Source organism: Microcebus murinus, chromosome 9, assembly GCF_040939455.1.
Source record: "Microcebus murinus isolate Inina chromosome 9, M.murinus_Inina_mat1.0, whole genome shotgun sequence".
Taxonomy (NCBI): Eukaryota; Metazoa; Chordata; class Mammalia; order Primates; family Cheirogaleidae; genus Microcebus; species Microcebus murinus.
In genome coordinates, this window is record NC_134112.1 from 35,731,259 (window position 1) to 35,747,542 (window position 16,284).

Sequence of the window (16,284 nt, forward strand, 5' to 3'; positions counted from 1 at the left end):
ATTAAAGTATTGAAGACTTCCTGATTGAGATTTAGTGGTTAACCAAGCAAGGTGGAATATGTAAGGGAGAAGGATGGGGAGGAGGGAGCTGGTGAGGGATTAAAAAGGAGGGAAGGAAATGCCTGAGGTCTAGCCATGTCCGAATACAAGGAACCAATGGACAGTTTTCTACTCTTGGCTCCTTTGAGTTTGGAAATGAATGGCTGTCCATTATTGACTAGCAACTGATGCCATGGGCAACAATAATAGGAGGACCAAAATTCATATTCCACATCTGTTTCCATTCCTTTTGCTTGTATCAGTATAACTCATGATATGGAGAATGTGTGACAGTATCATATGCAATGGCCAAATTATTTTTATCTGCATGATCTAAAATTTATTTTAAAGATTTGCAGCAAGGATATTTGCTTTCTCTTCTTCCAATTCACAACAAGAATTAAGTTTAGCAAATTCTTCTCTGTAATTGTATTTCATAAAATCTGTTCAACATTTTCACTGTCCAGTGTAGTAAAATAGGCTTCCATGCTAGATTAAGATATCAGTTTTGTGTAGCTCTCTTTATAACAATTTTGGAAGTTTAGCAACAAGCCACAGAGCCATCTCATCTTCTCACATTTCATTTATTGTTAGGCATGAAATTCTTTTTGTAGCCCAATCTATCCATTTCAATACCTTCTTGGTTTCAGGACCACTTAATTAATACTTTATCAGAGCAAAGTCATCTCCGGCAACACCCACTCCAGATTCTGTAGCACCAATATTGGACAATATGCCTTCAAGGTGGCTAGTACCTCTTGGCTGTAATGACAATGATGTTTAGAAGACATGAAGATCACTTGGATATTGTCTCATAACCAACAATCCTAGAAGGATGCCCTAGTTTGCTCTAGGATTCCCTGGAGATATCAAAAGAGCTATGTTTTCAAAATTTTCCTCCTTCAGTTCTTCTTGGACTTTTGAGTGGTGACAAGAAGCCTCTCACATGTGCTTTGACTACCTCCTCTTCATTCAGGCATGATACCTTGGATTTGCTACAGTACTGACACTGAGGCTGTGCTCTCCCTGGACTGCTCCCAGGCAATGAGCAATCACAATGGGGGTGGTAAATCTAGCACTTTTCTTTACAACAGAGCACTCTTCTAGTGGGTGATGTGTGCTGGGGAACTAACTCCTCACTGGCCTGGTTGGTGGAGACTTTCTCAGAGCTGCACCGCAGCCTGAGGCGTTACTATGCAATTCTCTTCCTTCTAGTTCTTTTTTACATGTGTTAGACTTGCTTCACGGTCTGAAGATGCTCCTTGCCTACTCTTGCTTCTTTTCCAGTTTATTCTCACTGGTGTTTCTAGCAATTTCTTGCATGTGCTTCTCAGAGCACTTCAACAAACATACCATTTAACAGTTTTACAAAATTCCCTTAAAATCCTGTATTGGTTTTCAGAACAATGCGTCAATCAGAGTTTTTGTTGACAATTACCTTTAAAATTTCTACATAGTGGATTCAGTAGTGGCCCCAAAAAGATAAGTCCAAATACTAAACCGTGGAAACTGTGAAGGCGACTTTATTTGGGAAAAGAGTTTTTGCAAATGTAATCAAGTTGAAGACATCAAGATGAGATCATCCTGTATTTCGGGTGGGCTCTAAGTTAGAAAACCAGTGTCTTCATAGAAGACAGAAAGAGAGAAGGCTGTGTGATGACAGGACAGAGATTGGAGTGATGAGTCTGCAGGCCAAGGCTTGCCAAGGATTTCCAGTAGCCACCAGAAGATAGATGAGAGCCATGAAATGGACTGTCCCTGAGAACCTTCAGAAAAAGAAAAAGAAAAAAAGAAGAACACTGCTGACACCTTGATTTCAGAGCTCTGGCCTCCAGGAGTATGAGAGAATAAGTTCCTCTCATTTTAGGTCACCACATTTGTGGTAAAATCTACAGCAGCCCTAGGAAACTGATAAATAGTGTTAGCTTACTTTTGGCAGATTTTATGTTCCTGGCAGGTTTTTTTTTTTCTATTATTGCTAAATGAATTTATGAGATGGCATTTGTTTTAAAAAAGTCCTAATGTCAACATGACTGAAAATTTTCACTGTAGCGGAAGCACACTGGTAAAAGGAATCCTGCGATTCACTCTGTTGCAGTCTTACTCATTGAAGTGGCTCATCCCGATTTTTGACTTGTGCAATGTTGCATGACCTGTACATCTCTCCAACCATCTCAGACTGGCTTTGTAACTAAACTCCTTTACAAAATCATCACCTTTATCCATTTGTTTCTTTTTTAGATCTTCAAAAATGTTTAAACAATATGGGACTAGCATTGGTCTCACTAGGTGAATGTCTGAAATGGAGCTAAGATACATTAGAAATCCTCTCTGTCAGATTAGCCTACACATTTAGCTAGTATGCGAGCAGGTTTTTTTATTTGATAGCAAATTATGACAAAGTTTGTTAGTAGTTGTTATAACAAATATTCCAATGTTAGAGTTAGAATGTAGATGATGAAAGACACTATTTCTTTAAAAAAAAACCAAACAGCATAGATTTATTTCCCTTCTGAACACTATAAGTATATTCAGAAGAACTAAGGGACAATATGTACATACATTGTATTTTATTTCCAGTTAATTCTCCTCTCTCAAATTTTTAAAAATATAAAGATGGATTGTCATTTTACATGTAAAAGTTCCATGCTTAATAAACTTAAGCTTTGGGGGAACTTTATCAAAACTGATTACCTTTCAGAGTAATAGTACAATTCTAAACATATTTCTGAAATATAATTCCAGCACCAGTATTACTAAAGTCTGATACCATTGGGGAATTTGGCATGTCAGAAAAGCATATTCTTTTTGAACTGGAATTTTTGCTTTTCCTTCCCTTTATTTTTTAGTTTACCTGGTGGTGGAATTAGAATTTCCAAGTTCCTTAATAATGACCTTGCTGTTAAAAAGTGTGATAAGGAATGAGGCAAGTAAAAATTAGAGACAGGAATACCAGGAGGGGAACATTTAGGATATGTGGGATTGTGTGTTCTCCTAAGTGTATCTGGAGATATTCATTGACAGAGAATCATAGAATGTTGTAGCTGGAAGAACCTAAGTATTGTTTATTCTAATGTCTTCATTATTAAAGGGAGAAGATGGAAGTCCATTTTGTAAGATTATCCTATAGATCATCTAAGAGCCACGATTTGGAAGTAAATCTCTCGACTACTTATCATGTGTATAGTTACAGCCTCCTTCTCACATTAAAGGTTTCCCGAGCTAAGGTAGAGATGAAGAGATCCATAAAGCCACAAGATAAACATGGCACATTCTCTTGAGTTCTAGTCTCAGTTTAATATTTGGGGCAATATTTTGGAGTTTCGTGTTCTTTAAAATATGTATGTGAACAAATTATATTCTTTAAAATGTGTATGCTAGCAGGATAAATAGACTTTGGTTTCTCCATATTGCCTAATATTTTGTTTATTGGTAAATATACAGAGAGCTGAATTTTTTATGTCCAGAAACTAATTGGAAACTTTCATAATTTTGTATTGTCTTAAAACAGAATAGTATTAGCACTGTAGCTAGAGAAGAGAGTATTGTTGCCAGAATGTCTGGTTTCTCAGTAACTGTTTTGCAACCCACATAAGAACTTTGAAGAATACAATAAAATAAAATAGTCATCTTCTGAACTAGTGTGGGTTTAAAATTTTTTAATAATGTGCTGATTCAAAATTGTAACTCATAATTGAATTAAATGTTTTGATTTAAGGATATAAAATGACTGCACTTAATTCTATTGCTCACAAAAGAGAATATCCCATAATAAAAATTTTTAAATTACTATGTTAAATATAACTTTAGTTTAAAACATTTCACATTATATACTGATTGTTGATTCAAGATAGGAAATTTACAGCATCTAGTGAAAATGCAAAACAAAAAATGAAAATTGAGAATAATCTGAATTTCAGGCAATGCAGGAAAAAAAATCACAGAGTTCAGTTTTAAGTCTGAAGGCACAGATGATGATAAGGGCTCACTATTAATGGATATTTAGTATGCATCCGACATTGATCCTAGCCAAAGCACAGAGAAGATATTATTATTATCCCCTTTTACTAATTGCAATAATGTTACTACAAATAGTGAATGGTAGTTAAGCAGCACTGGTCAACCTGCCTTCCCACTTAGTAAACTATCCATGCCCCACATTAAGCCAGACATTCTGCTATGAAGAAGATTGCATTCTTTCTTACCCACTTAGATGTTACTATTGTAATTGGGGCATTACAAGCAGTTCCCATACACGGTGGAGAATCTGATGAATAGATGCTGTGTGTGTTCTGGCTGCTTCAACAACTGACATCATTCTAGTGGTTTCCTCTCCTTTTTTTCCTTGCTTTTTAAATTTTTCTCTCTCCACTGGATCATTTGTGCCAACATATTATCTTCTTTTCTCTTTTCTTGAAAAAATAATTATCTTGACTCTACTTCTTGCAGTCCAGCTACTTCCCAAATTCTTTACTTCTGCTGCAGTGAGTCTTTTTGAATGAGTTACCTATATTTGCTGCCTCTCAGTTCTCTCATCATATTTTCTCTTAAACTCGTTCTGATTGGGATTTTGTCCCAACTACTGAACTGAAACAGCTTTTGAAAGGGTCATGAATGACTTCCTTCTTGATAAATCCAAAAATCTTGCTAAATCTGCACCTCATTTAACTTGGCATTATATAATGCTTTGCTTTTCAGGACACTCTTTTTCCTGCTATTTCACTAGACATTCATTCTTAGGTTTCTTGCGTATTCCTTCTGTTTTCCTGATACTTGAACCTCAGAATAGCCCAGGACTCTATCTTGATATCTTATACATCTATAGTAACTGTCCATGTGCTATCAATTTCTGTGACTTTAAATATTTTGTTTATATACAAATAACACTCAAATTTAGTTCTTCAGCCTGCACCTCCCTTCGAAATTCCACACTCATATATAATTGCTTTCCAAATGGCTACACTTGCATGTTTAATAGATTTAGCAAATGGAAAATGCCTAAAACTACAATTTAGAACTCCCACCGCAAACCTGCTCTACCTGTAGCATTCCCCTTTTCTTTGTGACATCTTCACCCCTCCAATTGTTCACACATACAACCTTGGGATCTCTTGATACTTTACCTTGAGATTCTATATCCAATCCAGCAGAAAATACTTTTGGCTCTACTTTGAAAATAATCCATTTTTCCTGCTCTACCACTAACAAGGTATCATATCTCTATACTGCATTAATGTGATAATATTATAATTATTATATTTGCTTGTTATCTTCTCCCACTAGAATACAAACTGCATGAGTAGGCATATTTTCTGTTTTGTTCAATGACATATTCCAAATAGTTAGAATATTACCTGTTTTAAACTCAATAGGTGCCTTGTGAATATTTGAAAGAATGATTAAGCAGTCATAATTGCAGGCTTTTATTTTTGTTCTTCATCTCTGGATATGTCTTGAAAGACCTATTTATTCTTCCTAAAGTATATAAAACCCCATGTAGATTGATTCATTAATTATTGCTCATGAGAGATAAATTTTAACATCCTGTCCCAATTCCACATTTATGACATCCTGTTGGAGGCTTGAAACGGCCATGTTGGGAATGTTTACAACACAGTAATTGGCAGATGCTACAAGTCAGCAACCTCTGTACTCTCAACAATTGTTAAATATGTACCATACACCACTAGTCCACACCAGTCAATTCTGTCACCAATTAAAATTCTTAATTAAAAATTATATTTTCAATAGAAATTTTTAGTTATAGTATAGATCAGTGGCTCAAAGGTGAATGTATTTTCTCTCAACATATTTTCTAACAATAAAATCTGTACAAAAATGGAAAATCCATTCTGGGTTTCTAGTGTCTGAATAAATTTGCTGATCGAATTAGCAGATATTTTGTCTATCCCCCGCCCCAAAATCACTGTTACAAATATTTTGTCCAAGGCATTGGACTAGATTCATATATAAAATGTTAAATGTAGATACATGACAGAGGAAAAATAATAGCAACTGCAAGAAAGTGTTTTAAGTGTTGATATTTGAAAGGATAATCAATGAATAAGGAATGTGAAAAGTAGAAAGGAAATTTTCTCAGATCAGTAGTTCATTTGGAATTAAATAATTTTTTTCAGATAAATAGAAATAGTTACTGCTATGCATATAACAGTTTGCTCAAAGATATTTAATATTATGGTCAGTGTCTTTTTAAACTCACAGTGAACCCAAAATCTTGGCAGGAATATGTACAGAGGAAACTCCCACTCGCAACAGCTTAAGGATTTGCCCAAAGGCATGTGATGAGCCTGGAGCAAAGATCTGAACAGAAGTTATTTTTTTTACAGTTTTCCCTATTGTAGCTGTATCATTAGAATATTCTCCTTAAGATGTTTTTTTCAAAACTCAAGGTGTATAGATTTCAATTAGCATATAAACTGCTTCAATGTGTCTCTTATTATTTTTTACAATAGATCCATATTTCTTACTCAATTTCTTTTTACTTTTTTATTACGATTCTCATACAAGTAGATATGAACTTCTGTTTCTTAGTGACTAGTTTCTAAATCTCTTATTCTATAGTACTGTAGGTGTTTCTGCTGCTGACTATAATTCAAGTAGAATTTCTTTTATATCATCTGGGGAATTGAATTTAATAGCAAGATCAATTTCTAGACTTGCTGAGTTTCCAAAGTACTATTTTTACTATTGTGACCTGAGGTAAGGATAAATAAGTCTTTAAATAAAATGTTCTCATGAGTTTCTTTCCCCCTAAAAGAAGCTCCCTGTGTAACAGACAGACAAAATATATATTTATACAGAGGGAAATGTAGCTGAAAAAAAAATTGCTGATTAACTCTCACTTTCCTGGTTCATGTCTTCAAATAATGTTTAATTCAACCTTAGTTGCATGTAAGAATCATTTGAGAAGCTTTTGTAAAATACCCATGACTGTCCGGTCATGAAAATGGAGGCAAATTCAACCTGTTTTGAGCCAAGACATCAGCATATTCTAAAAGCTACCCAGATGATTCTAAATATAGATCCAGGTTTGAGTACCACTGGATTAGACAGAGATAAAGCTATTTCATTAATTTTAAATGCTATATAGCTAAGGAAAACTTTGATTATAACATTTAACATTGTAATGAATGGTAATATGTTATATGCACATTAATGCTAGCTAAGCATTTAAGTTAGAAAATTCTTCCCTCAAAATAGTTGAAGCTTCAGAGTCCTATCTACCACAGAATTAAAACAGTTTCTGAGAAGACACTTTCGGCTGAGCACAGGAAAAGACTTCCAGGCCATGAATATCCTTTCTGATAAGTGGAAAAAGCTATGTAGAAGGCCTAGATTTTTAAGGAAACTTTTAAAAGCACTGAATTGAGACAACCAGAAGATGACTTTTCCGTGGTCCCATTTATCATTAATATAAAAAGCAGTAACAGCCTTTCTCACTTTTGTAAGAGCTTTTACTTTTCCCTGGGAAAGCCAATGTCCTAACTGAAACTAGGAAGCATAGCACTGTCTCCTTTGACAAATAAAAGATTAGATTATGAACTTATGCCTTGTCCTTTAAAGACGCGTTATTAATACTTATATAAATGACAAATGCATTTCATATGTTAGGTAGTCTTGGTCTTAACAGTGGAATATATGATAGTCTTCTCACAGCAGCCTGACTACTATTTAGGTAGTGAAATTATTGGCCTTGGCTTTTAAAATATATTTACTGATAGAATTCAGCTGTGAATCCATCTGGTCTTGGGCTTTTATTTTGTTGAGAGTATTTTTATTACTGATTCACTCTCTCTGCTTTATATTGCCTGTTCAGGATTTCTATTTCTTCCTGATTCAAGTTTGGGAGTTTGCGTGTTTCCCAAAATTCATTTCTTCTAGGTTTTCTAGTTTGTGCACATAGAGGTGTTCATAATAGTCCTGGATGTTCTTTTGTATTTCTGTGGTATCAGTTGTAATGTCTCATTTTTCATTTCTGATTGAGCTTGTTTGAATGCTCTCTTTTATTTTCTTGGTTTATTTAGCTAATGGTCTGACAATCATGTTTATCTTTTCAAAGAACAAACTTTTTGTTTCTTTGATTCTTTGTAAATTTTTTTTGTTTGTTTCCATTTCATTTAGTTCTGCTCTGATCTTTGTTATTCCTTGTTTTCTGCTAGCTTTGTGTTTGAATTGTTCTTTAGTTCCCTGAGGTGTGACATTAGGTTGGTAACTTATGATTTTTCATTTTTATATAGGCATTTAGTGCTATGAATTTCTGACTTAGCATTGATTTTTCTGTATCCCACAGATTTTGGTAGCTTGTGTTGCTGCCATTGTTGTTCAGTTCAAAAAAGTTTTTGATTTTCATTTTGATTTCATCATTGACTGAAAGATCATGTAGCAGGAGAATGCTTAATTTCCAGTATTTGTATAGTTTTGAGAGTTCTTCTAGAAATTTGTTTCTACTTTTTTTCCATTATGGTCTGATATATAGTGTGATTTCAGTTATTTAAAATTTGCTGGCCGGGCGCTGTGGCTCACGCCTGTAATCCTAGCTCTTGGGAGGCCGAGGCGGGCGGATTGCTCAAGGTCAGGAGTTCAAAACCAGCCTGAGCGAGACCCCGTCTCTACTATAAATAGAAAGAAATTAATTGGCCAACTGATATATATAGAAAAAATTAGCCGGGCATGGTGGCGCATGCCTGTAGTCCCAGCTACTCGGGAGGCTGAGGCAGAAGGATCACTCGAGCCCAGGAGTTTGAGGTTGCTGTGAGCTAGGCTGACGCCACGGCACTCACTCTAGCCTGGGCAAGAAAGCGAGACTCTGTCTCAAAAAAAAAAAAAAAAAAAAAAAAAAAATAAATAAATAAAATTTGCTAAAATTGGTTTTGTGGTCTAACATATGATCTATCTCGGAAAATATCCCATGTACTGATTAGAAAAATGTATATTATGCAGCATTTTTGTATAATTTTATGTAAATTTCAGTTAGGTCTAATTGTTCTAGAGTCCCATTTAAGCCCAATATTTCTTTGTTGATTTTCCTGCCTCAATGATCTGTCCAGTTCTGTCAGTGGAGTGTTGAAGACACACCCTCTTATTATGTTGTTGTTTATCTCATTTTTAGTTCTAGTAGTATTTGTTTTATAAATCTGGGAGCCTCTGGTGTTAGGTACATATGTATTTAGGATTCTTGTATCTTCTTGTTGAATTTATCCCTTTATCATTTATCATATAATGATATAATGACCATTTTTGTCTTTTTTTTTATAGTTGTTGATGTAGAGTCTTTTCATCTGAAGTGTACCTACTCTTGCTTGCTTTTGTTTTCCATTTGCATGGAATATTTTTTTCACCTCTTTATTTTGAGACTATGTGATGCTTTATGAGTTAGATAGGTTTCTTAGAGACAGCAGATATTTGGTGTTTTTTTTTTAAATGCCTATTCTATCTATATCCTTTCAGTGGGCATATACACCATTTACATTCAATGTTAATATTTATAAGTGAGATAGTGTTCCAATTTTCATGTTGATTGTTACCTAGTTGCTTTGTATTTACCCTAGTGTTACCATTTTATGAGAGTTTTGAGTTTTTACTTTTGAGTGTTTTTACACTTGTATCAACCATTCTTTTCAGTGTTTAGAGCACTTTTGAGCATTTCCTACAGAGTAGATCTTGTGGTGAAAATTTTTCTTAGTGTTTGCTTGTCTGGGATGGACAGCATATTTCACAATTGCAATGAGATGGAATCAGCCTAAGTACCCAACACCTGATGAATGGATAAAGAACATGTGTGTGGGCGGGTTTGTATGCACAGACACACCATGGAATACCACTCAGTCATAAAAAGAATAAAATAAGTCTTTTGAAGCAACTGGATGTAACTGGAAGCCATTATTCTAAGTGAAGTATCTCAGGAATGAAAAACCAATACCACATGCATTCACTTATAAGTGGGAGTTGAACCATAAACAGGCATGGTCATACAGAGTTATCATGGTCTTGGGAGACCTGGAAGAGAAGAGAGTTGGAGGATGATGAGGGATCATTAATTATATATTGGGTACAATGTACACTCTACAAGTGAGGAAACACTAAAAGCTGTAACTTCACCAGTGTACAATTCACCCATATGTCAAAAAAATCACTTATATCCCCTAAATCTATTGAAACAAAAAAATAAAAAATATATTTACTGTACAACAGTTTGAATCACTACTTTACACTTTTTTAGTTGTGTGATTTTAGCCGTGTGGTGACTAGGTCCCTGAGCTAAATTGTAACATTGTCTTGATTCTTTTTCCAAAGAGAATAATTTGGGTTATATCCAAGAGTTTGAATCGCTACAGTAAAATCTTTTAGCTGAGTGATTTTATCTGTCTGATTCTGAGTAGGTAATAATTTCTTTAATCTTGATTTCTTCATGTGTTATGTTGGGAAGAAGTTTCATAAAGTTAATTGTAAGTATTAAAAAAGAGAATAAAACACTTTGAAAACTCTAAAATGTTTTACGCATTCAAGCTATAATTATTAGTGTTAATAGTACTCTATGTATTGGATGTACATTCTAAGAAAGTTATTATGGGCAGTTCTAGGGAGGGTAAGTTACTGTCTACTGTGGTCGAAGGAGGTCTTGAGAGGTTTTGTGGATAAGGTGTCAGGTAAACTATGGCATACTTTATGTTTGAACTTCATTTGCCACTGATGGGATTATTCCTGGGCAAAAAGAACATCATGAACAAAGGAAGAGCTCTAAAATCAGGGGATACCTTCAGAATTGGATGAATGGATATTGAATTATAAATATGGAAAGCATTGAAAATAATTATTGGTAGGTAGGTTCGGATTATATTTTGACACACTTATAGTGCCAAGAGGAGGATTTTGTGCTTCAATCTAAAGACAACAGGAAACTGTTGAAGGGTGATGATGTACTTAAAGTCATCTTTAGGATGGAGCAAAGGAACAGGGCTTTATTGGGCAACAGACCTTTTGCTAGACATAGTAGGGCAAGAACCTTTTCATGATTCTATTTTAAGTATTAGAAAACTGAGACACAGAGAGGTTAAAAATATGCCCAGGAACATTGTGCCAAGAATTCTGGAGCCAAGATTCAAATTTAAATCTATCTGGCTTGAAATCTCTCCATTACTTCACGGGACCTTAGAGATTAATCTGACAAGTATGTGTTGAGTTTTTTGGAATAAAGAGGCAAAGTGGCAGTGAAATCACATAGACAGCTCATTCAAGACATAACAGGTATGTCGTAAGGAGATGTGAGAGATGTAAACTAAAGTGTGTCATTATTCACACAGCACTTTTTAGGACCTATTAATTATTTTCTCAACATCGCCAAAATGAATTTACTAATTTATTTATTTTTATTTCAGAATAATATAAAGGAAATTTAATTTCCCTTAAAAATCATGTAAAATTCTGAACACTGTAAAACTAAATATTTTTTTTACTTTTTTTAAAAATTTCAGCATATTGCAGAGGTACAAACATTTAGGTTACATATATTGCCTTTGCCCCACCCAAGTCAGAGCTTCAAGTGTGTTCATCTCTCAGACGGTGAGCACTGCACCCATTAGGTGTGAATATACCCATCCCCTCCTCCCCCCTCCCACCTGCCCAACCCCAAGTGCCCATCAATACATGAGCCCAGTGTTGTTTAGGACAGAATATGGTCAAGAGTTGGCACAATTGAAAAGACAGAAATACTTGTGGTGATAGGTCATAGGAAGAAAATTGCAAAAACAGCTAAATTACAAAGTAAGGTAAATGTGTGTTCTCCTATGAAGGTAGGTAGAACATAGCAGTAGGAATTTCATAACTTAGTGCAATTTGGGGACACAAGCAGATATGTAGACAGTTCATGTAAGGGGATTCTAATGAATGGTCATGGATATCTAGAACCCTCTGGTGTTCCATATCAAAATCCCCATTTGTAGAAGATTTGCTGATTAGTCTTAGAAAGACTTGGCTCAAGAAGAGTTATTGAGACAGGGATAGAAGAACAAGATAATGCTCCAGTTTCCAAACTAGAAAGTGGGGATGAGGTCATAGTTAAACTTCAGATGTTAAGATAATAGAACTGAAACTTGAGAATTGGAAATGAAGCAAGTGAAATTGACAATGATGATTCGCCTGCATATGAGCTACAGCTTGTTAAATTGTCTAAGACCAAAATCATTATTGAACCTCAGTTCATGGAAAGGGCAGTTGTGTGTGTGTGTGTATGTGTGTGTGTATGCTTGTAATTTAGCTCATGATCTCTCTATGAAAATCATTCTGATATAAAGTATGATCAATTAACCAGTAAAATACAACAGGAATGATTTTAAGAGGTTTTGCCCTCTCTGGGGCATTTATGAATGATTACTGTATGTGTTTTTTACTCTTACAGAAAAATGAAATTAAAAGGCCTTCTTCAGGCAGTGTCTTTAAAATTATGTGGGTGGCCTAAATATAGGAAACCAAAATTACCTCCCTTTCCATTTTATCATTGGGCTAAGCTATAGTTAAAATAAACACGGTCTCTAGGGATATGATATTGCAGAATGTATGCATCTGTATATGTATATGTCTCTGTGAATATGCGCAGAAGGGCTTGCATCTACATTTATAAACAAGAAGAAGTAAAAGGTTTATTATAACTTAGAACAGTGCCTTATCATCCATGACAAAGAACTTGGGAATAAGGGACCAGCTTCACGTCTATTTTTAATACACAATTTGGTCTCTGCAGTGTAAGTTTCTGATAAGGTACGTGTGGAAGCAATTACTTTAATTTCTTATAATTTAGAAATAGTTCTGATTAATTTAATCCTCATATTTATTGCAGTACTGTTGCATCAGCCTCATAATACAGTTGAAAGGCGTGCAAAAATGAAAATATACATTTTCTGCCCTAGGGTGACCTACAGTCTAGCAAGGGACATGACATAAGAAAAACTCCGATCACAGTATGGAAAATGCTAGCAGATTATTAATATAATCCAAGAAGGAATTACACTGGAAGCTGTACAGTCATCAAGTAAATGTGCTCACACCCCCCCACACACACACACCCCAGAGAGTTTCAACAACAGAAAGACAAGCAATCCAATTAAAAAAAGGTCAAAGAGCTCCGATAAACATTTCTTCCAGGAATATACAAATGGCCAATACATGCATGAAAGAATTGTCAGCATCATTAGTCATTAGCAAATGGCTAATCAGATGCAAATCAGATCACTTCACATCCACTAGGATAGCTCTAATAAAAAAAGTTAGAAAAGAGCAAGTGTTGGGAAGAACGAGGAGAAATCAGAACCTCTACATGATACACTGCTGGTGGGAATATAAAATGGGACAGCTGCTGTGACAATTAATTTGGCAGTTCCTTGAATCATTAAACATAGAGTTAAACATAGAGTTACCATATGACCCTGAAATTCTACTTAGGTATATAATCAAGGGAATTGAAACATATGTTAATTGTACACTTGAATGTTCATAGCAGCATTATTCATTAAGGTCAAAACCTAGAAACAGCTCAGATGTTCATTAGTTGATAGATTTTTAAAACTGTAATACACCATGCAATGGGATATTATTCAACCATAAAAAGGAATGAAGTACTGATGCATGCTACAATGTGGATGAACCTTGAAAAAACCCTTCTAAGTGAAAGAAGCCAGACACAACAACAACATAATATATGATTCCATTTACATAAAATGTTCAGAATAAGCAAAGCCATAGATACAACAAATAGATTAATGGTAGCCAAGGGCTAGAGGGGAGAGAAATGGGTTAGAGTCTTATAAAATGACTTTATAATGGGTTAGAGTTTCTTTTCAGGGTGATGACAAAGTTCTAGAAATAGTGGTGATGGTTGCATAACATTGTGAATATAATAAAAACTGCTGAAATGGTTAAGGTGGTGAATTTTATGTGAACTTTATGTCAATTAAAAAAACAGTATTTCATATACACATACACAAAACCACAAAATTTACAATATAAAGAAAGGAAATTCCACATTTCAAGTGAAAGTATTTAATACAATTCACAAAATATAGGCATGATATATTCAATGGACTCCTGAGAGTGAGTTTTCTAACAAGATATTAAAGGGGCTTATTTGTAAATTAGTTTTTTTTTTTAAACTAGAAAGCATTTTATGGTAGTTCTAACAGCACTAAGTCCTGGGGAAGGCCAGAAAGAACTATATTCAAATACTAGGAAATAATTTCCCATGCTGTGTTCCATAAAGGACTTCTGAAAATCTACTTATTTCTTGCACTTTAATTTCAAGATTATCTGTTCATTATTATTCAAACGTGATTGATTTTGTAGATGATTTACCTAGATTTTTTAGCTATTGCTTCCCTTTAACTTAAATACATCCTTTCTAATTCTGAGGTTGTTTGATCAAAAAATTATATTTTTGTAAGGATGAGAGCATTATTTTAATATACCAAATGCACATATTTATGTTATATTAATGTTTTAATTGTAATTGTAATAATATCCATGTTAGTTCTTTTTGATATATATACCATATTAACTGAGAATTTCTTGTCACCATCTAATATGATGAAACACAAATTAGAGTACTTTTGAAGAAGATAATTTAAATACTTTTGGTAACATCTAAGCTTTGTTTCATAATAAAAAGAGAGTGAGATTTAATTTAGTGTTGAGTTTTGTATAGTTAGAAAATTCTTCCTAATAATACCTGCAAAATACTGAAATTTATAGCTTGCCTCTGAATAAATTCATCATTGAGACTTAGCTACACATTTTATTTCTCTTACTTATCCAGTAAAGTTATCATTTAATAAGTGATATACAAAAATGTGCTATGTTAAATGTAAGATTTGACAAAGGCTGCTGTTTTTTCTTTTTCAAATAAGCTTGTTTCATCCATTTAGATGTTATTTTATGAAATAAAGGAAGAAAACATACTATCTATTCATTTATTTATTCATTAATTCATGTAATATGTAATATATATGCAATTGCCCCAGTCTTGGGCAATACACTTGAGTAAAATGTACTTTTTTCTGATCTTTTTGTTTCTTTGTATTTTTTTCCCAATTAAGTAGCCTTTTAATAATGGTAAAAGACATTTTGCATGTTGATTTTTAAATTTAATTTCTCTTGGTGATTATTTCCATTTTAAGAGATCCTTGTTTCTGGACTGAGTGATACACTATGTTCGGAATATATAAACAATTTGTGTATTTTCTTTTGTTGTTTTTTTTAATAGATTCTACAAAGAAGTTAAAGGATGTTCTTGAAGAATTCCATGGTAATGGTGTGCTTGCAAAGTATAATCCTGAAGGGGTAAACTTCTTTTTTCTTTATATTGGTTTCATATACATGCTTGGAGGAGGGTATTGTTTAATGAGGAGTTCTTGGAAATATGTGTATGTGTGCAGATAGATACACACATATGCATATGTATATATGTGTATATATGTATATATACATGTGTGTTAATATGCACACATATATACTTATACATATAAATATACCTCATACACTGTAAACCATTTACCATATACCATAAAATAAACAGAGTGAAATTCATAATGAAATGCTATTCTGGAAGATATATTAAATGCTGTGCTACATATTTCATCCAAAACATTTTGCTAATGATAATAACTCTTCTATATTGTATGCTTGAAAGAATATATATCATTTAAATATAGTATTAGTTTATTTTCCTAAAATTCAAGAAACACTGTTAGATAAAAGTGAGAGGGAGTATGCCTGTTTCTCAGTCTATGAACTACAAATTTTAACCCAAAATAGACATTGGTGTGCAGCAAGGGGTTATTCCTTTCAGGGAATTATTTTCTTGACCAAAGAAAGATTTTGTGTTGGGTTTAACTGGTCTATCATCTTAAAGAGCTAGTTTGTACAAAAAGAAAGGAATTCCTTTTCCCTATCTTGTGTTTAACCTATTTTCAGTAAGCTTAAGATTTCCTGCAATTCCTTCGTTATGAAAACCTTGCACGTCTTATTAATTGGTTTTGAACACCATGCTTGAATGAGTTTTTTTTCCCTTCCTAATTATTTGTTAAGTAATCTTCCATTTAACATTAGCTGAGAGACATTGTATTTTAAATGTTTGTTCTTCATTGTCTTTAGTTCATTTATAACTTCACCAAGTGATATTTGGGTTGTATGGCGTTGTACTGAGTTCTCTTTGCAAAAAGACTCCATTGTCTGGATGTG

The 16,284-nt window shown here is 33.9% G+C and overlaps 1 protein-coding gene across 5 annotated transcripts in view; it reads left to right on the forward strand.

Moving 5' to 3' along the window:
• The window catches only part of DGKB (diacylglycerol kinase beta), a 660,304-nt gene that overhangs the window by 134,333 nt on the left and 509,687 nt on the right, over nt 1-16,284 (forward strand). For all 5 annotated transcript variants that reach the window (XM_012741949.3, XM_012741953.3, XM_012741952.3 and 2 more), the window contains exon 3: nt 15,308-15,384. In XM_012741949.3, coding sequence (XP_012597403.1) covers nt 15,308-15,384 — 77 coding nt within the window. The remainder of the gene's footprint in view (nt 1-15,307; nt 15,385-16,284) is intronic.